Here is a 24,878-nt window from a genome sequence, read left to right on the forward strand (position 1 = left end):
CTAACTAATGGAAAATGCATTGATAGCTTTCTGAACTTGCAGGAATCAAGGACATGTTCTTAGAGGTATACAGATTTCTAAGTGGAATCAGTCTGGGTAAATTGCTTAACTTGCACCTACTTTGGGATTCTAGCATGATGGAGGACGAGTTTATTTGCATGGAGGAACCTCCTAGGAAGTATCAAAAAGAAATGGTGTCTAGCTGCAGAGGTTTGGGTCAGGAGCTGGGCAATGGCAATGGCCTTACTAACATAGCCCTGGGAACTTTTCAGGTGGAACATGCCTGGGATAAGTACCTAGGGCACAGTTAACTGGTCATTGATAGCATTTTGATACAGTGGTGGCAACTCAGGGCAGAAGAAGGGGTCAACAGCAGTTACTATAATGTGGTCGCAAACACTAGTTCTTGCATTGCAGATGAGTCATCCCAGCTAAGGCTGGAATTTCCAGAATGACTGGGGAAGGAAATCTGTTGGAGACTAAAGTTCTTAAGTGTGACTGGGAGCAATACCCTGTAAATGATATATTGTGGCTATTTTTAATCAGGCTGGCATGGGTTGGAGTAATGAGACGTTATACCTAAAACAAGTAGATATTTAAATAATGGGCATGTGGTTTCACCTTAAGAAAAATGTCAGAAACACATAGAAGATTAAACATATGTTAATCGTGAGTGGCAGCAAAGTAATTTAGAAAGGGTAAACCCACAAAGACAAAAAGACTAGGAGAAAAAATTATAATAGAGGAGATGTGTTAAAAATTTGTGAAATGACTTAGCAGAGAAACCGCATAGTGTTAGTCAAGAACCAACCCAATTCCTAAAAAAAGAGTACTTTTGAAGGTCCTACTACTGTTAAAAATAGGGAGATTCATTGAAAGTCTTAATTATAAACAGCTAAATGTCTCCCTTAGCTCACACAGCCAGACAACTATTTCCTCACCACCCAAACTTCAGCACAAACAATAAGCCTGGTCAAAGACTGGAAAGTTCCAGTCTGAAGGGAGTGAGCCCTGAGAGACTCTGGGCTAAGATGTACAAATGGCTGCCTCTGGAAAGTGGGAATCAGGGGTGGAAGGGGTATGGTGACTTTGTTTTTGTATTTGTTTTTTCATTCTAAGGCTTGTAGTTGTTTAAACTATATACATAACATGGATGATATAATGCCTATGTATCTAGGTGCAAATATATAATCACTATGCCTATGTAATATAGTGCCTATGTATAATGCCTATGTATCTAGGTGCAAATATATAATCACTTCAACCTAAAATAAAACAGAAATTTAATTTTAATTTAAAGAAGTAAAATAAAAAATAAAAAGCTTCATGTTCAAGAAAACACAATTTAAAATACACAGCATGGTATCAATGAAGGAAATTCTTACCTTATCACTAATACTTTATTCTAGTAGCTACCCAGGGAATTTTTCTTTTTAATGATGACCTCCTCTCTTGACACTGAACTGCACGTGCCATAGTAGGAAGGACTGTCACATAAAACCACACAGTTGGGGTGTCTGGGTGGCTCAGTTGGTGAAGTGGCTGCATCTGGCCCTGCATCTGGCTTCCTGCTCAGTAGGGAGCCTGCTTCTTCCCCCTTCTCTGCCCCTTCCTCTGCTTATGCGCTCGCTCTCTCTCTCTCTCTCTCCCCCTCTCTCTCAAATAAATAAATAAAATCTTCAAAAAAAAAAAAAAAAGAAAGAAAGAAAACACACACAGTTGTGCATGTCCCGACTCCAGGGCAGCTGGACTGGGCAATGGGACAGGTGATGGCAAGTATCCATGAGTGTTAGAGCTTGCTTTCTTACTGTTGAATTTATAGTAAGATATGTGAACTCACTTCCTTACGGCTGGTACAACTCCTTGCCTTTTTGCTTGTTTAGCTTAATCCTCAATAGCCATTTATTGAATTCCCATGTAGGATTCAGTGCCTTTGACAAAATTCATTGTAAAAATACAAGCATGGGTTTTCTCTTTGTGAAGTTTTCCCATTTTTTTCCCTTCCTTCTTTTCTAAGTTAATAATTATACCTTTGATGTACCTTATACTGACATTTTGCATCTCTAATGATATAGGTAATCACACTTGGTCTAAAGTGTTATACTTATTTTTACATTTCCTTAAGCTTTGCAACTCATTAACCCATAAGAACAAATAATTATGCCTTTGGTTGTTTTAAAAGTTCATCAGTGACTTATTGGCTCTCGAGGCACTCTGAGCATACAAATGAATGTTCCACAGCAAATGTTTAAGAAAGTCAGGCAGTTACCTTTATGACAGGTCCCGGGGAAGGTAAATAGCTAAACCATGTGATAGGTAGCAAAAATGAAGTCTTCCAGTTTTCTCAAATTGATTTAGCATTTGATCTGGTCACCATCAAGTGTCTGCGGTTTTAAAGTCTCTCTTCTCTAATCGTTGACTCTGCCTCCACTCCTAGAATCTTGGTTGAGTGGGAAAACAGTTTATCTGATATGGAATAGTGTCTCTTTAGAGTTGGTCTAGCTGTCCCAGAGAGAAAGGAAGACAAACAATAAGCTAGAAGATGACTCCCATCGAATAATAGCAAAGTGCCGCCACATGAAGATACGTGTTGTCTTTCATCTTTTGAATGCAAGCAGCAGTCTGATGTGGGGTTCAGAGGGTTATTCTAGTTTAAAGAAAAGGACTGCTTAAATCAAGCTATTGGGTAGTTGAATTCAATTCAGTCTATCTTGTAGCACTTGTTCTTTTGGAGAATTACATTTCTGTTTTGACTACTTTGTTTTGAGTTTAAAATGCTTAAAAGCATTGCAAAAATAACAGGAGTTCATTAAGTATTAAGTAGGCACTTCAAAGGATCTCAGAATATGCTTTATAAATATTTCATTCACATTCCCCACATCACTGAGGTAAGAACGAGAAAGATTTTTCCATTTAGTGGGAGGAAAAATTCAATTTAGGGTGAAGTGGGTCTATGCAGGTTCACATACTGCTCGATAGCAAAATAAAAATGCAATCTGTGCTCTATTTAAAATGCAATCATGTTTCTACATCTTCCACACTCAGCTAGTAACTAACTCAAAAATTAGCGAGACTTACTGAGTTCCTTTTATTTTTTCCTAGCCATTGTTCATTAATATCTTTTCGATAAAATAGATCAACATTCATAGTAATGTTATTTTTAAAAGTTATTTTTAAAACATTGTGGCCAACTGTTTATAGGAAACACAAAGTAGACCCAGTATCCTTTAATCTGCTTGCTGTACTCTCCTCGGAGACCCACAAAAACATACTTAGTAAAAATAATCCTCCCAGAAATAAGAAAGGAAGGGAATAATGCCAGAGAATGAAACATTCATTCAGCTGGTCAGTCACTCAACAGGAGTATTTATTGATTGTCAACCATGTCCCAGATGCTGTGCTAAAAGCTGGTGATTGAACACGCCCTGCCTTCATGGCATTCAAGAAAGGAAGACAGGAAAGTAAATAAAGATGTGACCACAGACGATTCTAAGTGGAAAGAATGGTGGGGGGAAGTAGGAAGGGGGGGAGGAGGACAGGGTGGGCCAGAGGAAGAGCAGGGAAAGGTGGGAAAGGACTTATTCTGGATTGGAAGACCAAGAGGAACATCTGAAACAGTGATAATCTAAGAATGAAGAGGAGCCAGCCTTTGGAAGGGTGGGTGAGGTGCCAATGAGCATCGTGGTGAAGGTGAATGGACAGGACAGGCCCAAGGAAGAAAGTCCTTGGGATATGGAGGAACCTCACAGTGGCAGCTGCATCCCGAGTGCAGGGAGCCAAAGGACAGTGAGTCAGGATGAGAATGAGGGGGTGAGGCGCTCAGGGCCTATCGGCCATGCTAAGGCATTTGGGTTTAATCTAAGAGCGAGCAGGAATCCATTGGAAGATTTCAGGCAGTGCCAGGGAATTATCTAATTCTGTTTTGAAAAGCTAAGTTTGGCCTCCATGGGGAGCATCTGTGGAGGGGGCCAGGAACAGAAGCAAGAAAGGGAAGAGTGGTTAGGAACGAGCACTGAGTAGGACCTAGGCCTAGGTGACTAGGAGGTGATGGCTGCTTCCCCTGGACCAGCCTTGGTCAGGCCCTTGCCATGAAGACTCTCTAGTCTTCACAACCCGGGCAAAGCCTGGGCGTAGGAAAACACAGGATAAGATTCTTCCAAAGCCTTTGCCTAAACAGAAAATTCATTGGACATATACTGCCCATGTCAGTCTAAAAAGCAAAACCTCAGGACACAATAGGAAAATAAATAGTCTGTTATGACTGGAATAGGAGTTGACCGTTGGTCCCCAACTTACAATGGTTGGACGTAGTGATTTTTCAACTTTACGACGGGGCAAAAGCAACACATGTTTAGTGGAAACCACCCTTGGAATTTTGAATTTTGCTCCTTTCTGTGCTGGCAACATGGGGTACAATCCTCTCTTGTGATGCTGGGCAGTGGCAACCTGCCATTCAGCCCCGCGATCACAAGGGTCGGCAGCCCATACACTCAACAACCATTCTGTTTCCCACTTTCAGTGCAGTATTCAATAAATCACATGAGATGGTCAACACTTGGTTGTAAAATAGGGTTCGTGTGAGATGATTTTGCCCAACCGTAGGCTATGTAAGTATTCCGAGCACATTTAAGGTAGACAAGGCCAAGCTGTGATGTTGAGTAGGCTAGGTGTATTAAATGCATTTTTGAGTTACAGTATACAGTATTTTCAACTTATGACGGCTTTATCAGGATGTAACGCCATGATAAGGGAAGGAAGATCTGTATTTGGAAAGGTTTAGAGAGGGAAATGTAACCCAGAGGATGAGGACTGGACCATGGAGACTTCAACCCATAGCCCGGAAGCCCTTTCCAGTGCTAGACACTGAGCCCAGGAGGGCCCAGCAAGCTTACCTCATTTAATCCTCACCACAGCAGCATGAAAGAGGTGTTAAAATACAACATTAAGAAATTAAGGCCACAAAAGAAAACACACACACACACACACACACACACACACACACAATCTGATAGCAAGGTAACAGAACCATCATTTGAGACCCTGACCTCTTTCCCAAATCTATAACCCATTTTCCTTTCCACATAGCTCAGCTAGATAATAGTACTTGGGCTCCATTTTGCAAATGGTGGGTGACCAGCAAAGGCTTTTTGATCCCATGGGCTAAGGTAGGATGATGGCTCAGATCATCAGCCCAGATTGTTTGCATGTGCTCCAGGACAGTAGATGGAATATGGGTGGAAGAAAAAGATTTCATTCTGTTGGAAAGGAAGGATCCCTTAGTCATACCATGTTCGTTGCAAGATATTTCGGCAACTTGCTTACTGCATAGAATAAATAAATAAATAAATAACAACGGGAATTTCTGCCTGGGTGAAATAAAATAGATCTAGTTCCTTTAACCAAAGCTTTTGAAAGATTTTCTTTGAAACATTGCCTTGAGAGTCTTTTCAGTGTAGTGATTATGGAACCATCAGATACAACCATGGGTCCAAAATTTGATATATGTACAATGTATGTATATAATGTATATATATTGTATATATATACACACTTGTATCTTACAGCTTTTCACTTGACTTTTTCGTATTTTTGTTGTCCAATGATTAAGTAATGAAGTTATCTGCTAAAAGACATTTATGATGTGAAAGAGGAGTAGGGAGGGAAGGTTTTTCTGAATTTCCTCTTTTGAAAAAAAAGTCATAACATGACTTTTTCTGTCATCGCAGAAGGCAAAATGAATAGTCTGTGTGTGATTCATGTGTGCTAGTTCAGTGATTCTCAGCCAGGGGCGTTCTGACCCTAGGGATCATTTATTTGGCAACGTTTATATGTTCGTTTTTCAAGGCCGCCATAACAAAGCACCACTGACTGGGTGGCTTCAAGAGCAGAAGTTTGTGTTCTCAACTTCTGGAGGCTGGGAAATCCGAGATCAAGGTGTCGGCAGCGTTGTTTTCTTCTGAGGCCTTTCTCCTTGACTTGTGATTCTTCGTCTTTTCCCTGTGTCTTCACCTGGTTTTCCCTCTGTCCCTTTGTGCAGATGCCCTCTTCTCATCAGGGCACCAGTCATAACAGAACAGGATCCACCGTAATGAGCTCATTTTAACTTAATTGCCACTTTAAAGACCCTGTCTCCAAATCAGTAACATTCTGAGTTACAGAGCACTAAAAGTTCCCTACAAATGGGGGGAGAGGGTGCAGAATAGAATTCACCCAGCGGTCTTTGCAAGTTCTTGGTGGTTACAGCTGGCGGAGTCGTGGTGTTCCTGGCGTCTAGTGGGTAGAGCCAGGAACGCTGCCCAGCACCTTACAATACACAGGAGACCCCCCCACCCACAGCAAAAAGAACCGTCAAGGCCCGAATGTCAGTATTGAATATCAAGATTGAAAAACCCTGTTCTAATTCCAAAGTGGGTTGTTTGATTTTTTTTTTCTAAGCATAAGGAAAAACAGAATCTATTACTCACATGAACATTACTATTGTGAATGATAGCCCAGTCTTCAGTAGGACTCTACTCATATCCATATTCAACTGTCTCACACAGAGACGAATTTGTGGCATAAACAAGCTTTGTAAACTGTTTAGACAAACAAATAGAATTATTGTTAAAAGAAAAAAGGGAGCACAATATAAGATATTAGCTCCTTTATCCTTCAGGGAAAAAAAAAAATCAAGATGACTCCAGATGGACTGGGAAAGGGGAAAGATCGGAGGCAGAGAGGGCTGTTAAGATCTCATTGCATTGCTTGACCGCTCGCCCCGGATGTGTGAAAGGCCCAGGGTTCCACCTGGAATTCTGAGATCTGGGGCTGGGAGAGAAATGGGCCAGGGGCTACACACCCTGGAGCCAAGAAGGACCCAAGAGATATATCCAAAGGCTAAATGAAAGCAGAGTCAATGGGCTGGAGAGGTGTTCTCGAATAGTCACTCCCAGGGGCTGGTGAAGAGGTAAAAGCAGCCAGAGATATAACACAAAGGTGTGAACAGTAGAGAAGAGACTTTCCCTGAGGTCTCTTCTTACATACGTGGTACTTAAAAGTCAAAAAGGTCAACCAAATATTAGGACTGGAAGTTAATTAGATTAAGGAATCTAAGGGAATTAGACCATGGATTCCAGTATACAGTGCAGATGCAAAGGGCTGATCCCACAAGTTATAGAGTCAGATGGACCAGCTTCAGACCATGCTTGGCTCTGCCACTTTACTGCTAGCGTCATCCTAGAAAAGCTAAATCTCTGTGTGCCTCTGTTTCTTCATCTGTAAAATGGGTTATTATCCAAAGATTCATTAGATTGTGTCTGTGTGTATGCATGTGTGTATGTGAAAGAGAGAGAGGGGTAAAAAGAGAAAAATGCTAGTTATTGTGATTGGGCACAGACAACTGTTAGAGAGAGAGAGCACCAGCGGTGGGGAGAGACAAAGGGAGAAGGAGAAGCAGACTCCCTGCTGAGCCGGGCACTCCACATGGGGCTCGATCCCAGGACTCTGAGATCATGACCTGAGCCAACGGCAGATGCTTAGCGGTCTGAGACACCCAGGCGTCCCGACATTCCGGTTCTTAAATCTGCTTTCCCACCTCGTCGTCAACCCTGTCACGTTTGCTTCCCACGGGTAATTCGCTGCAGTAGATTTCAAAACAAAGCAAAACAAAAACCCCATCACGAATGCCCAAATAAAGAATATTTCACTTCTGATTGAGACCTCTTCCTCTGAGAGACGTGCAAACGTTCATGACTAACTCTGTGGGCTTCGACTTTTGACAGCTGTAGAAAGATTTGGTTTGTTGTCATCACTTCCTTTGTCCCTTTGTTTTTGTTTCGTTTTGTCTGCTTGCTTATCTACTTGGGGTGTGTTCCGAGGACACGAGTTTTTGGATAAGTGGTCCACTCACAGAGAACTACATCTATTGTGGTGTCTAAATGGGGTGTCTGTCCGATCAGTTGGGGGCCCCAAATGCGGTGCTACTGACTATTGGGTGAAAGGATTCACCTGAGGCAGGACAAGGGAGATAGAAGTGTATTGACTATACTGCAAGGGAGCAGACGGCAGGACAGCAGAGGAGAGAGGTTGTCTGCCAGGAGGCCATGCGAGGAGGCTGTTTTTAAAAGAGGGAAGGTGAGGAAGTATGGTGAGGTATGGAATTCTCCCTTTTCTGGTAACTGTGCCTGGTTGTAAGTGGCCCATTGGTCACTGGGGGCCTCTGGGTATTTTGAGGAGGGTCCCCGATGGGCCTATGTAATTCAGTGAGGGGGGTGCTGTGGGTCCCTTCTACATTCCATCGCTCAAGACCGTGTGCCTAAAAGTGGCCTCTACATCTGTCTCTTCTCTTGTTTTTCACAGAATGTAAATAAGGTTCATGACTACGCAGTCACATTAACTATGTCTGTTGGATCAGGGTGACAATGTAAAATGTTCAAATGAGTTTGCTTTGAGGCTCTGTCTTTTCAAAGTTTTCATTAAAAATTTAATAAAGCAAAGGGACCCATACGTAAGTACATAAGCCAGCTACCTCTAAAGATTTTTAAAATTATACTGTAATTTTAAAAAGGTTTTTCAAGGCAACCCAATATCAATAAGCAAACATTTCTCCACTCCTATTACATCTCTATGGGTAAAAGTTTTCATGTGTAAAAACACTAAGAGGTTCTATGTTATAATAATAATCATAGCAAACTATGCAGTGCTTATAACATCCCAGATACTACTCAAGTACCTTCCGTCTGTTAGCTCAATTATTTCTCATAAGAATTCTGTAAGGCAGATAGTATCATTATTGCTGTTTCACAGATTAGGTAACTGAAGCACAAAGATGTTAAATAACTTGCTCAAGTATGTTCAGCTTAGAAATAACAAAACCAGGACTCAGTCTAAGTCAGGATACCTCTAGAATACCGTCTCCTAGTTATTACACTGCCAGCTATTTCAAAGAATACTGTTGAAACCTCAGGAAGAATAATAGTATTAGAAAAGAAATGAAAAAAATTGTTAGTCTTTCTTTACATATAAACAAATCATTTCACTTACAACCTGTAAGTTTTATTTTTAACTTGAAGGTCATCAAATAAAATAAAACATTCTTCTGGCGCTTTGCACAAAAGAGTATCCTGATGGCTGAAAGTCACATGAAAAGGTATTCGGTTCTCCCAGACATGCAGGAAATGCAAACTAAAACCACCATGAAATGCCATTGTACATTTAGCAAAAATGACTAAAATTTTAAAGAGAAGTAATGCCAATTTTGATGATAATAAATGGAGAAAAAGAGGTATGAAACTACTGGAATGCTCATCCATTGCTGGTGGAAGTATGACCCAACATAACCACTTTAGAAAACTGCTTGGCAGGATCTATTAAAGCTGATTATATGCATACCCCAAAACCTAGCAATTCCACTCCTAGATATATACCCAACAGAAATTGCAACCATTTCTCATACATACCCAACAAGATATATGTATATATATGAGTATATACATGAGTATATACTCACATATATACCTAACAGATATGCACATACTTCATCTATGCTCAACAAAAGACATATTTAAGAAGGTTTATAACAGGGATGCCTGGGTGGCTCAGTCGGTTAAGCATCTGCCTTCGGCTTAGGTCACGAACCGGAGGTCCTACAATCGAGTCCAGCATCCAGCTCCCAGCTCACCGGGAAGTCTGCTTCTGCCTCTGCCTGCCACTCCCCCTGCTTGTGCTCTCTGTCTCTCTGACAAATAAATAAATAAAATCCTTTAAAAAATAGAATGTTTATAGCGACACTACTCATCATAGACACAAACTGATCCAAATGTCCATCAATAGCTGAGTTGTGGTATAATAATAAAACAAGATAGTATATTGGATTGAGAAGGAATAAACTATTGCTAATGTAACACATGGATAACTATAAACACAGTGATCGAAAGAAGCTTGGAAAACACAAAAAACTCTGCTCCATATTACTAAGTGAAAGAAGCCAGTCTGAAAAGGCTACATCATGTATGATTTCAACTATATAACACTGTGGAAACAATAGAAGATTCAGGCTTGCCAGGATTGGGTATGGGGAGTGGAAGGATGAACAAATGGAAAACAGAGGATTTGTAGGTAGTGACAATGCTCTGTCTGATGCTATAATGGTGAATACATTTGTCCAAACCCATAGACTGTACAACAGCATGTGTATCTCATGTAAATTACCAAGTTTGGGTGATCATGAAGCATCAGTAGGTTCATCAGTTATAATAAATATACCACTCTGGTGGGGAATGTGGATAACGGGGGAGGCTGGGCCCGTAGGTAGGCAAGAGGTATATGGGCAATCTCTATGGCTTCCTCTTAATTTTGCTGTGAACCTAAAACTGCTCTAAAAAATAAAATGTGTTTTTAAAAAAAAGAACTATGCACTATACGATTCCATTTATAGAAAGATCGAAACCAAGCAAAACTAATATAAGGTGTTGGAAGTCAGCAGACTGGTTCCCTCTGGGGAGAAGTGGGTAGAAGGGAACATAAGGGAGCTTCTGAGGCAATGATTATGTTCCATTTCTGGTTTTGTGCTGATTTGTGAAGGTATGTTCACACTGGAAATTTACTGGGCTGGACACTTAAGATTTGTTCATTTTCCCATATAGCACTTCAATAAAAATGTTCTTCAAAGACACATTGTTTTGGAGTTAATAATATGAGAAAAGTATGTGGAAATAACATTATTCATACTATCATAAAATGCTACTCCAGCCTGCACCTTTCCTTTTGAAGTTCACAGGACGACTTATCTCTAGAAGTATATTTGAAAAGTGATCAATTAAAAAGTGCTGGAATGGCTCCAGCCTGGATCCATTGTTAACAAAGGTATCTGGCAGAAAGCTAAATGCTACTGGATCTCCCAAGACAAATTTTAAATGATTGTACTTAGAAGAAATGGGAATTGCACTACGCTGCTAAAGAAAAAAATATTTGTCTTCAACTGTGGCGGAGATTAAAGAACCATTTGGGGGGGTTGTTTTCTTAATTTGCTTTATAGTCACACTATAAGGAATGGCCTCTTTGTTCACTGATTCCTGTACCGGGTCTCAAATATTAACCATACCTGGATTTTAAGATGGTGGAGTAAGTACCTAATGCAAGCATTTCTTCCTCAACAAATCCATAAAAATGATAGGAAGGGTGTTTCAGCAAGAGAAAGAGGAGAAAAGGAAAAGTAAAAGGAACAAAGAGGGAAAGAAGGGGAGAAAGAAAAAGGAGGAGGAGGGGAAGAAGAAGCACTAGCGGCAGCTCAAGTAGAGATGCTTGAGTATGGGGGTAGACGGGGAACATTCAATGGACAAGAATCTTTGAAGAATCTCTAGGACAGAATGCAGACAAGGCTGACTGAAGAGAGAAACCATAACCCCAATTCTGAGCAAAAATCTTTGTGAGAGGTGGTATACCCAAAGTGGGTTTTGTTCCCAATAGTGTTTCATAGTAGAAGAGTTTTATGCATCACACTTAGAAGCAGTGTAGCCATTTGATGAGAAACATGATTTAAAAAAAAAAAATGGATTGGGTAAGATCATCTACTTGCTTATAGGAAGGCTGCAGTAGAAGAGAGTTCAAGTCAGCATTCATTGAGTATCTTCTATAAGGCAAGACTCCTTCACACACTAGAATTATACTGTAAAACAAACAAACAAACAACAACAACAACAAAAAAGACCATGAGGAGTCAGAGCCTACTGTAGAAGATAGACACATAAACATATCACTTCAGTATGATGCCATTAAATGTGTGGAGTGATATGGGAAGACAGGGAACAAATCACTTACCCTAACCTTACAGCCAGGCGAAGGCTTCCTAGAGGAGATGACACCCTACCTGAGTCTGGAACAATGAATGAAAATCAATATGGCAGAGTAGTAAAGCTTCTGTGTACTGCACAATGGAGTTTGCAGTGCCATAGTAAAAAGCGTGGATTTCATTTGGAAAATGACACTCATTGAAAGGTTTTTGGGGTGCGTGGGTGGCTCAGTCATTAGGCATCTGCCTTCGGCTTGGGTCATCCCTGGGATCGAGTCTCACATCAGGCTCCTTGCTCACCCCTCCACCTGCTGCTCCCCCTGCTTGTGCACTCTCTCTCGCTCGCTCTCTCTCTGTCAAGTAAATAAATAAACAATAAAGTTTTAAAAAAAGAAGAAGAGGTTTTAAGTAGGGTGGTGTTTTGTCTAATTCTGCATTTTTTTAAATGGATCTCTCTAACCATTAGAGGGTAGGCCTAAAAGAATAATAAGGCCTAAAAGACTGATAGCAGGCAACCGGGGAGTGGGGAGGCAATTTCGGATGACTGGGGCAGAGATGGTGAACACCTGCAGCAGGGAAGAGTAAAGAGAGAGAAAAAGAGATAGGCAGAGAAAATGCAAGAAAGAAGACTTGAAGGGTATCTAAGATTTGGGCTTTCCTGGAAGGAAGATGTCAATGGCACTAACTAGCAACTGGCACAACAGAAAAAGAAACAAATACGGAATAGGAAGTAATTATTTCCATTTTGAACATGGTGCATGGTCACGCATGGTGCATTCCTGTAAGATTGCTAACTGGACGTATGCAGAAGGAAGCTAGATACATGGTTCTGAAATTTAGGGGAGAGGGATTAAGACTAGGAAATTAGATATATGGGTCTCAAGTTTAGGAAACAGAAATTAAAACTCTGGTTCTGAAATTTAGGAGAGAAGGATTAAGATTTAGGAGAGAGGGATTAAGGCTAGGATGGGGGAGTTATGGGCATCTAAGAGATACTTAAACCCAGGGAAGTAAGTAAGAGTCTCCAAGAAAGGGCAGAGATTGAAGAGCACTAGGCCAAGGGCAGAACTCCAGAGGACACTGACATTTAAGGGATAAATAGAATAAAATCCCACAAAGGAGCCTATAAAGTAGAAAGTTCGGAAAGTATGGAAAGAATCCTGAGAGAATGATGACTTGGAAACCAATGGAGTACAGAGTTTCCAGGAAGAGTAAATCTAATGCAGGAGAGAGGCCCACTAAGTCCTGTGTTCATTAAATTTGACAATATGGAAGTCCCTGTTTCTTTGGCAAGAGCAATTTCATTGGAGTGTAGGGATGGAAGTCTGTGTATTGTGGGTTAGAAAGGGAATGGGAAGTGGGGGCTGCAACTGTAGACTATAAACAACCCCAAAGGGATTGAGAAAGACTTAGCAGCAAGTAAAGGAAGATATGGGATTGAAAGATCCTGCTTCCTGTCAGTTTTAGTAGAGGAAAAGACTTGACTCTGTTTGTACACGGAAGGGGAAGAATAGGTTAAAAAAAAAAATAGAGGAAGTAGAAGGAATTATTCAGGGGCACCTAGATGGCTCAGTCTTTAAGTGTCTGCCTTTGGCTCAGGTCATGATCCCAGGGTCCTGGGATAGAGCCCCATCAGGCTCCCTGCTCAGCAAGGAGCTTGCTTTTCCCTCTCCCCCCCCCCTGCTGTTGTTCCCTCTCTTGCTGTGTGTCTCTCTGTCAAATAAATAAATAAAATCTTCAAAAAAAAAAAAAAAGGGAGGTATTATTCATGAGTAATGAGCTATGGCATCCTAAAGAGGATGGGACCCATCAGCAAGGCTAAGCAAGTAGAAAAGTATGGGTATAGTAAGCAGGGGACAAAAAAGAACCAGAATTTGGTTTATTTCATGTGTGGTGGTCTAAAGAATCTCAGTTGTTTTCATGAAGTGAGAAGGAAGATGTAGCATGATGGGAGTCGTTGATTAAGAGGTTTGAAGCAAGTGGTCAAGATTGGCCACAGTTCCTGAGGGAGTACATTGAGCAATCACAAATAACAGAATTGTGCAGCAGTGTTGAGAACCCACAAAGACCATGAATTTATAGTCCCCAGTCGGCACATTTGTGAGTTTCTCTTTTCTAGTAGCACTCAGTACCCTGGGTTAGGAACAGAGAAAATGAATTAGGGTGTTTTTCCAGAGCTGGGATTTTGCCAGGAGAATGAAACAAAAGACAAGGGACCAGGAGGTTGAGGGTGTTGGTGAGGTAGTGATCCAGGTGACCAATGCATGATGTAAGCTAGGTTCTTAGGCTAAGACAAAGCTCTAATACTGGAAGTATCAAAGGACCAGAGATTGAAATAGAAGACTAAGCTGGAAAGACAAAAGACTGGAACACAAGGGTCCGTAAAGCTAGATCTTAAATGGGGGTGAGGGGAGGGTGGGGGAGCACAGGAGTAGGAATTTGGAAATAGAGAAGCTAATGCATTCTAGGGAAAGAGAATCACATGTGAAAAACAGATGCAAAGGGGAACAGCAAGAATTTCAAGTATTTAAGTGGACCACACATTGCATAGAGGAAAGTGACATAAAATCAAGGTGGAAACATGCATTAGGCCAAATCATGAAGAACCTAAATAGTTTGGGTATTTGTTCCTCTAAGAGGCCTGGAGCCAGCCAAAGTTCAGATGGAGGAGGTCCATATGGCTAGAGCTGGGAGGTTTGCCCTGCACAGGGACTCCTCCGAAGGGACTGAACTCCAGGCCAAGCTCTGCTTGCAAACTAGTCACCTTGTTCTGCTGCTTCAGTGCAAAGAGCTTTTCTATAATTCATCATGCCCAACTCCAGAGGAGACCCCTTTTCCTGTGGGTACACCTGAGGGTTTGCCTTTCTTATTGGCTAACAGTTGGTCTGAGTGGAGTGACGATCAGATAGATGGGCTTTTTGGGGTGACCCGTCTGGCCATGGTACAGAAGGTGACACAGTATGAGGAGACACAGTAAGCAGGAAGAGCAAAAGGGTTATTCATGTAATAGGGACTTGACCAAACGTAGAAGCCAAGAAGAAGGAAGAGAGGCCAGATCCAGAAGAAAGTTCTATAGAATTAATACTGGGTATCTTTATGGACGTAGGGACAGGAGGAAAGGGAAAAGTTGAAGCTGACTTGGATTGATTCTCCATTGTGTGCCTAGACCTACCCACAATTAATGCTCAACTCAGATTTCTCAAATGAAGAAAAACAATAGAGTTGCAAACAACAAAGACATTTGCAAGAGAGAGAGACTGTCTGCTTGGACAGAACTCTATTCCTAGGAAACAATTAGGCCTCCTAAACTCTGAGTGAGTTGTAGAGCTCAAAGCTCTCATCTGGGAATTTAGGGTTCCTCCTGTGCCATGGTTCTAAGCCTTGCTTGAACATTCCAATCACTAGGGCAGGTTTTAAACATCCCAATGTCCATACTGGACCCACCAACTCAGGCACTCTGGGGATGGGACCCAGACATCAATATTCCGTAAAGGTCCTGAGGTGATTCCAATATAGAGTCATCTGCTCCCACTGAGCTCTCCAACCCCTATTACAGATTTCCAGACATGGCCATTAACACAGCATCGGCAAGAGTAGGGTCAGAGACAGGGAAGAATGGCCAAACATATTTGACCATCTTGTCACAATGAATCTTCCATGTCTTATGAAATCTTTGTCCATAGTGACCACTTCTTCAAAATTAATTCCAACATTTTGGCAAAAGATGAAAAAATTAAAGAAATCCATTACATTGTTTCACAAATGTTAGGAAACTGAGTCATAGACAAAAATGTGGTGCAACATGAGGCCACCTTTTAAAATCATAGTTTAAAAAATCAGTAATGTACAGGTTTGGAAATTTATCTTACGATCTCCTGATTTGGTGTTAAAGTTATATGCATTCCAGGGGTCAGAAGGACCAAATACTAAAAATAAATGTTTACAAATAATTTAAGTAAGAAAGAGAATATTTTTGTACAGAGTTTTAATGTTATTACTCTATCATTTTTAACTCAAAATTGACATAAAGGCAAGAAGAGCATTGCTAATCAAAGAGCAGTCCAGGGAAGTGTCCTTCCCAGGACATGGTTGTTTTTTATGATCCATAACAGATAAAAATTTGAGAGTAAAAGGGGCGCCTTGGTGACTCAGTCTTTAAGTGTCTGCCTTTGGCTCAGGTCCTGATTCTAGCGTCCTGGGATCAAGCCCCACATTGGGCTCCCGGCTCAACAGGAGGCCTGCTTCTCCCTCTCCCACTTCCCCTGCTTGTATTCCCTCTCTTGCTGTGTCTCTCTCTGTCAGATAAATAAATAAAATCTTTTTAAAAAATTTTTTTGAGAGTAAAGTTTAGAAACTTTTATAGTAATTGAAAAATTACTGATCACATAACAAAATATTGAGCTCCTGTTTTACGCATTCTAGTGTTTTTATTTCCCTTTTCTAGTATTTTATTTTATTTTATTTTATTTTACTTTTTTAAATTATAAACCCACAGCAAATTCAAAATCTTAAAAAATCAGTCTTTCACCATGGATAGTTTAGTTTGGGAAACTAGAGGACCACTATTCCATTTGAACATCAATGCAAAGGTGAACACAGAGTGAAAAAAAGTGAATACAGACAAATTCCTTTTTATCTTCTCTGCTTGGAATTTATATTTTAGAGGTCTGTTTCATTTTACCTTAGATGGTTGATATGAAAAGTTGTTTTCTGCTATAGGCTTATATGCATTGCTTAGAAGCTCTCTCAAAGAAAACATAAGAGGCGCCTGGGTAGCTCAGTTGATTAAGCATCCAGCTCTTGGTTTCAGCTCAGGTCATACTCTCCCCGTCGTGGGACTGAGCCCCACACTGGGCTCTGACTCAGCATGGAGTCTGCCTCAGATTCTTTCTCCCTCTCCCTCCCTCTCTCTCTCTCTTTCCCTCTCTCTCTCTCTTAGATAGATAGATAGATAGATAGATAAAATCTTTTAAAAAGAAAACAAACTTACTCGAAAACAGATGGTAAAGGAATGGATTAGCAGGATTTGCTCATTTTCTAAGAGGATCCCCAATATCAGGTAACACAGAGAAGTTATTAATTCCTTTTGGGAAAGGGAGATTCCTCTTTTTAAGAAATAAATCGCTCTCTTTTGATTGGAAACAGCTAGTAAGAATTTAATAGCATAAACTATTAAGGAAGAGACACCCTAGTTTAACTATAGGGAAACCTGCCACATGGAGATCATTTCTCCCAAGATCATGCAGCTGATGAATGAGGTCAGGATTCAAACCTAAGACTCTCTACGCTGACAGTGCTTTGCTCTCTCCACCGTTCCTCCATCACAAGTGTTCTGGGGGGACTCTGAGAGTGTAGGCTTATATAAGCTTCACTTCCAGGAAACTGAGATAGGATAGTGAATATTAAAGTCATGTGGAATGTTTATGAATCTCCTTAAATGTAAATGTCCTCATTCTGTTTAGAGCTTTCGGCATATACACGAGAGGGATGTGTGTCCTGTACTGTTTTGCACATCACCCAGAAAAATATAACAGGAGAGGAAACTTAGTGCTCTCCATATCAGCTGTCTTCATGTTGAAACTGGTTGGATCTTGGTTGCTAATAAACATGCTCCGAAAGCAAACCATCTTGATTCTTTTAGGAAATAAGTGGGATATCAATGAGAAAATAAGTGAGTACCTAAGAAATACCAAGTCTTTGCCCGGATTATATGGTCCCTATGAGGAATCCAGAAACTTCATTGATTAATTTTATACATGTCTGTTCAGTGAACTGAACTAAACAACTTTGCTACTTCAGAGAAGTAACTGCACAACAGATTTAAATTGCTGATCAGTTATTTGCCACTGTTACCTAGAGAGCATGAGAAAACCATCCAGATATTCAATATATGGAAAACCAAAAAATTTTAGTGTATATTTTTGACATCGTTTAATTTTAGCTTAAGAATATAGCATGTTACTCAGCTATATAAGTGTTCAGTGGCAGATATTAAAATGCGTAATTGTCTTTTTACCATACTCTGAAATATTTAACTGAATATTTTAATCTTCCTATTCATGCTAGTGACTTTTCAGTCACTTTTTAAAGAGTAAATGATCAATCCCTGCATTCTTAACCATCAGTGATTAACAGTTAATATTTGATAAAGAAACCAAGCACTCTATACTGACAACAGCCGGTTAGATGCTATGGGTGTGACCACTTAAATAATAGGAATAATCCGGATTTTTTAAAAAGCTCATGGGTGAAATAGAGGAAGGTGGTCAGAAGATACAAAATTCCAGTTATATAATAAAAAAGTCCCAGGGAAGTAATGTACAGCAGGGTGAATATAGTTAATAATACTGTATTGTTTATCCAAAAGTTTCTAGGAGAGTAAATCTTAAGAGTTCTCTTCACAAGAGAAAAAAATGTAAATGCGATGAATGTTAGCTAACCTTATTGTGGTAATCATATATATATATATGTATATATATATATATATATCACATCATTATGTTGTACACCTAAAATTACTACCATGTCATATGCCAGTTAGGTCAGTTCTAAAAATAATAAATAAAAAGAAAGCTCACTGTCTTATCTTGAGATAAATTTTAAGTATGTACACCTGATCTGAGATTATAATGAATTTTTAATAGAATCTGAACCTTCAGGTTTGAGCAAGCAGTCATGTTTTAAGTCAGTCTTCAGCCGACTATCACATAAAGTTTTAGCTGGTCTTGGTGACAGTCTGTCCCGCCACCGGTCTTTTGTCCTCTGAGATACAGATGGCATCTATCAGTGACGCTGTAGGGTTATGTGGGAGACCGTCAAGAAATAGAAAAGTAAAAACAGAATAAAATCGCATTACACGGAGTTTCCCTTAAAACAAAAATTGATTGAGTTCTACCCGAAGTGGCTTGTTGTTTCCTGTGCCAGGAACTACTGTGCGGGCCCAGCAGGAAGTGTGCTCCGAAGCGGGATCACATTACACCCTTGTTTTATGGTTCATTTCACTTATTTAATGCAATCTGAGAACCTGCAAAGGGAACATGTTAGAAGGAGGGAATGGGCTTTTTGTCTTGTTTTGTTTTGTTTTTTTAAGTTTCTTTGAATCCAAACATTTGTTTTTACAAGGTGCTTACAGCCCCCAAAAGTGGGACTTGCAGAGAGTTGCAAGGGGAAGGCATTTCTCTTTGTCACAAAATTCAAAGCAAGAACTGAAGTTGGGTTATGTCTAGGGTTGAGTTATGTCTGTTTCCTTTGCTGTCCTACTTCCATAATTTTCAACGTGAAATACTGCCATCATGCCCATGAATGGTCTAAATCGTTCTGAATTCATAGGAGCCCCTCCTAGGGGCTCTCATTTGACAGAGAGCCCGAGATGGGCTGGGGCTGGGGTGGGAGCTGGGAGCTGGGAGCGGTAAGGAATATCTTTAAGATGCAAAACAGCGGTTCATTGGTCAAGTGAAAGAACGTATTGCTTGAAAATGTGTGGAGGGAACAGCTAGATTCCCTGGTGGTGGCGGACGCTGCTTCTCACATGCTGTCTGTTTTCCTCTCCAGAGACCTCAGTATGAACAACATCAGTCAGCTGCCCCCGAATCCCCTGTACAGCCTCCGCTTCCTAGAGGAGTTGTAAGTATTGCGTAGTAGTGATGCGTCCAGTCAACACTGAGCACATTCCTGGGTTTGCCCCTCACACTCACTGTGGGAACCAGATAAAACAAGGCAAAAAAGCTGTCAGCACCAACAATTTTGGCACATGAGGAAACACTTAGTTGGGAGGGAAGAAAAAAAGAAATTGCCTAAGATTCTGGAAATCAACTTATAAAGAAGTTGACCATGAGGCTACAACTTTCTAAGGTGAGACTTGAGCCAAACAAATTAAAATTTTAAAACAAAGGCAATTTAAGAGGCCTGGATGTCTCTTTGGAAATAGTTAAGCGGCAGGATATTAAAAGTTTGAATACCGGTTCATGTTTATTAAAATAGCAAGTAAAGCTATAATCAAAACCAAAAACTGCCGCTTGGTTTGGGTTGTGACGGGGAGAATGAAGTCCACATTCCGTAGCACCAAAACTTCTTGTCCTAATCACTTTTAATTACTATTTTCCTACTTCTTAATTTAGCTTCCCTCAAGGCTTGAACAGAAAAACATGAAATCCACAGAGGACTTCAAACTGGGCTCTCCAAACTCCCTGTAAAAAAAATTAAAAAGGAAGAAGCTAAAATTAGCTAATGATACACAGAGGAGTCTTGATTAAGTCTCGTAATCACTTTCCAGAAGATGAAAAAGAACTGTATAATCCAAAAATCTGTATTTAAAAATTCATTTGATCCTCTTACCCTTTGGAGTGATGGAGACGAAGGGAGCCATGTGCCATCGCAGTCCTCATGAAGAGAGTTTGGCACCATCCCTTGAGTACATCTTCTGACTGTTGATTAAAGGAATTGTGTAGGCAATGACCTCTTTTGAAAATACTTCCTTTTTTATAAATCCGAAAGTCAGGGTCCAATCTGGGGAGTAATTTAAATGGTTGATGCACTGCGTGATCCACCCTGGGAAGTGGGAAGAATGTTCCATCATACCCAGATTACAGTGCATCAATCTTTTCCCTTTGCAAGAGGATGACATTCTCAGATTTCTCCCCTTAGGGTTTTATCTATATTTTTGATAGCCTTATATTTTTAGCAAATGCTATTGTCTAACCACTGAAATCAGTTGTCCATATGTCCAGGTTGTTATCCAGGAATATGTTGGGGAAGCTCAGATAACAAGACTGCAGCAAGTTTTGATCAATCAGAGTTTTTCACTCTGGGTTGTCCACGCTCCTCTTTTCCCCTTTTCTCTCTCGCCATTTCCATGGCTAAAAAGTAACCTTGATCAGGGCTGAGTCCTTGTCTATCTTAGTCATGGCTTGTATGTGATAATAATCAATACATTTTTGATGAACAAATGAATACCGAGAAAGCAAAACATGTAAAATGAGCTTCTCATCCAAGTTAGCTGCCTTAGGAAAAAGCAACAGACATGGTAGACATTGGCCAAAATTTCTATTGACACCTTTAGCAACTTTCAGTTAGGGTTTTTTCCTGATTTCCATCCTTTTCATCTTCCCTTCCTCACCATAATTAATACACAAGGCTTGGTCCTATGTACACCCCCAATCCCACATTTTGAAAGTGTGTATTTGCTATGCTTTCTTCTGTCATTTCCTTACACTACGCAATGGTACAAGGCTTCCGTTCTGTGTACATGCACCTCCACTTTAGACCCCAAACTGAATCAATAAAGTCTTTCCCCAAGGACTTTGTTTAATAGAATTCCTCCCTCAGTGACCCCAACTCATTCTAAATAACTCCTCTTTCTTCAGGAGGTAAATGTTAATTCTGTTCCAAGGCCAGTTTTTCAAAAGATCATTGAGAAAAGTCAAGGGGGAAAAAAAAAGAGGGAGGGAACTACCATTTGAAAAAGATATTTTTCTGTATTGTCTTATATTTATATCTGGAAACTCCATTAAGCGTCTTGACCGTGAAATCATAGAATTTCAGAAATATTGGAGACCCTTAAAGGGCTATTCATTCTAGTTTTTCATTCTCTTCTGGAATTCCCTCTGCTGAGCTGGCCGAGCATAATTCAAAAGCTAGACCACTTTCTCATATATAATTCTGTGTTGCATCTGACTGATGTTTTGAAGACATCATTATTCATTTCGCAGCAAAAGGGGATAGTATTTATAGAATCTGGAGAAATGATCAACTCTGCTTGGTTTATTCTTTTGTTCCCAAGGCTAATTTGGGGGGTGGTGTGTTTAAAACAAAACAAACCATAACAAAAAAGCAAATATTTTGTAGAGCATTGCAATTATGCCTCTGTTATGCTGCAGATAGTTTCTACTAGACTTAGCTACGTATAACTCTTTATTCTCTTCTAGAGTATAAGGTCTTCAAAATAGTATTATATTATGACAACAATCATAGTTTAGTCTGTGCCATGCATGTTCAAAATGTTTTATACACTTTTTCCCACAAATCCTCCTAGCATATCTACCATATAGATAGATATTCTTATTATTCCCATTTCAAATATTCCGAAGGAAAAAAAAAAAGATGAAGTACAGAGAAAATTAAGGAACTGGTTCAAGATCATACAGTGACAAGAGTCAAGGCTAAGATTCAACCTCACCTTCAAAGCCACACTCAGAAAGTAGAGGGAGCATTAGGAATTATGCGTAGTTCTTCTGTGCTTTTATTTTCCCTAGTAGTACCTGAACAGTGGTTTCCACAGTTGAATTCTTGAAAGTGTTGTTTAAACCAAGTTTTGTAATGACAGTTCTGTCATATATCTTTGCCTGTCTGTGCATGTGTGGAGGGATGAAAAAGAGGGAGTAAGAGAGAGAGCTGTCTACCCAGTGGATGAGATTGGATATTCAGGTTATTAATTTACTACCATCACCTATTGTTGACAATGGAGAAATATCATCAGAATTTTCAGATGTAACGTATCGCCAATTTAGCATTGCTCAACAGATGCAAAACCTTAGTGAGTATCTTACAAGAGCATGCATACACTTAAGCCATTTGTTGCATATAGTATACTATCAGAACTAGCAAATGACAGTCATACAGCTAAAGACGGACATTATTTTCCCCCAAATTTTTAAAAAAATCTAGTTAGTTAACCTGTAGTGTAAAATTGATTTCAGGAGTAGAATTTATTGATTCATCACTTATCTACAATACTCAGTGCTCATCCCAAGTGCCCTCCTTAATGCCCATGTAACCCATCCCCCTGCCCACCTCCCTTCCAGCAACCCTCAGTTTGTTCTCTTTGGTTTGTTTTCCCCCCTCTCTCTTTTTTCTCCTTCCCCTATGTTCTAGATACAGACATTTAGAGATCTGTCATTGTGTGTGTGTGTATGTATATCTTTTGTTACGACGGTAGAGCACTATTCTAGAAGTATTTTCATTCAGTTTATTCAGCTTGTCTCTACGCTTTATTAAATAGCCATAAAATGGGACGTTGCTACTGATACTATTAATGATATTAATAAAACTCCTGCCACAAAACTCAATTTTTTAAAAATCATTACTAATAAAGGCAAGTTACTCTTCCCATTCGCACAAATCTCCCACACTTAATCATTTCCCTGATTTAATCATTTAACTGTGTTACAAACTGTAGACAGCCATAATTCATCCCTCATCCATCCCTGGAGCTAGACAAAGGTGTCAGGTTTTAAAATCCTCTTAAGAATCCATAAAGCCCTACAGGTACTCACTGAGTCAGTGTTTAGAAATATATGTATATTGTAGCCCTGGAGAAAGTGTTTGCCTGAGGCAAATATTTAGAAGGAATAAGAGGCATCACCTTGAATGGTGTCCTCTCCCTCCTGAGGTGCGGGAATGCTTACTACCTGGGCCATGTATGTTGGCACATTCAAGTCGTGTTTATCCTCTGTTAACTTATTTTTTTAAATCTACCTGGTGACCAGACAAGCATAGGCCAAATGTCCTATTGCTGCAAGAGGAAGGAAAGCCTTTTCCTCCTGGAAAAAACAAAAAAACAAAAACCATAATTGAGTGTGGTAAGGCCGCGCCGTATAGAGAGAAAAGCGCAGTGTCTGGATGCCAAGCGCAGGAGTCTCGTCCCGTCCCTGCCATTTACTAGCTAATAATCCACTTGACCTCCCTGGGCCTCAGGGGATAATGGTAAGAGCTGCCCTGGCTGCCTTTGGCGATGTTTCTGAGAATCTAATGAAAGGATGATGAGAGAACTTTGCTAGATTCTAATCCACGTACCGAGCTCTCTTAGTAAACTGAGAACACCTTCGAGAAGATTCTGACCTCTTCCTTTCCTATTTCCTGAGCCTGATTTTGTGGTAACCCAGGGATCCAGGACTTAGGAAAGAAAAGCTGTTTCGAACTGTGAGCTTTAATGGATGTATACGATCAGCACAGAAGAGTTCTTTACCGAATTTGAACATCCTGAGCACGAATTGTATTTCTCTCCAACAGTGTCTCTCTCTGTTGATTCAGTTCTACCAGGGGCTTACGTTAATGTTCGCTATTTAGACAAACAGAAGAGCCTACATTTGGTCCCTTGGAGTGTGTTCAGATGTTATAGGAGCTAAGGCAGAGCGTGCCTAATGCTGACATCTACAGGCCCCATTAAACTTAGATTCGTGTGTCTGATTAAACCAGAGGGGGAAATGAACTGTTACCATTTTAAACAGTGTGAGTTGGAGGCCTTTGTTTCCGAGTAGTATTTTAAAATCTTTCCAGATTCTGATGCTATTGGAATCAAATACTCGATTTAGCCGTCAAAGAAACATGAGAAGCTCTAGGGAGGTCTGTTTTTAAGTTACTATTGTTCCCTGAAACTATTTGCTCATATTATGGTTGGCCTTGAGGAATCTCTATATAAATAGTAATACCGATTATTGCAGATGAAATTTGTAATGAGAAATACCACCAAACTTCCCGAGAGCAGAATCTACGCTTGTTACTTCTACTTCCTCATCATGTTGCTGAAAATGGTGAGCTCTGTCCTGCCTGTCCTCTGAGATTTTTTTCCTGAGGATCAAATGAAATGATGATGAAAGAACTTTGGTAAACTGTAAGTCACATATTGGATGTGTTAGCAAAGTGAAAACACCTTCATGCCCATGAAGGCTCTCCCTGCCCTTTGGCTTTGTCACAGTGTTTGGTCTCTCATCTTCGTTGATCTGACAAATGATGAAAAACACTGCCTCTTGGAAACTCTTTTTCTTCCATGTTATTTCATGGCAGTTATTTTAGTTCTCTCCCGAACGTCTGTCTGTATAGCTGGAGATAGACATTTAGATATCTGTCCTTGCGTGTGCGTGCACACGTGTATATAACTTTCATTATGACGTTTTGGGCAGTGTTCTGAACGTGCCCTATCTTTCTGGCTCCTCTTCTTTTTCTCTTTAGCATCCTTTCTCCTCCACTCACAACTCCTATAAAATGTAGACATTCCCCAGATTATTGCACATCATTTTATTGTCTCTTTTCTCAGATACTTTCAGTTCATTCATTGAATACATATTTACTGAGCCACTGGGAACATGGGACCTACTGTGGTTCACTAGCTCATTCA

General features: G+C 40.2%; 1 protein-coding gene across 2 annotated transcripts in view; it reads left to right on the forward strand.

Moving 5' to 3' along the window:
• Positions 1-24,878, forward strand: part of LGR5 (leucine rich repeat containing G protein-coupled receptor 5) — a 123,093-nt gene that overhangs the window by 37,228 nt on the left and 60,987 nt on the right. For both annotated transcript variants that reach the window (XM_004752432.3, XM_045073077.1), the window contains exon 2: positions 19,319-19,390. In XM_004752432.3, coding sequence (XP_004752489.1) covers positions 19,319-19,390 — 72 coding nt within the window. The remainder of the gene's footprint in view (positions 1-19,318; positions 19,391-24,878) is intronic.

The sequence above is a fragment of the Mustela putorius genome, unplaced genomic scaffold (assembly GCF_011764305.1).
Source record: "Mustela putorius furo isolate JIRA1106 unplaced genomic scaffold, ASM1176430v1.1 tig00537227_pilon_pilon_pilon, whole genome shotgun sequence".
In the NCBI taxonomy this organism is placed as follows: Eukaryota; Metazoa; Chordata; class Mammalia; order Carnivora; family Mustelidae; genus Mustela; species Mustela putorius.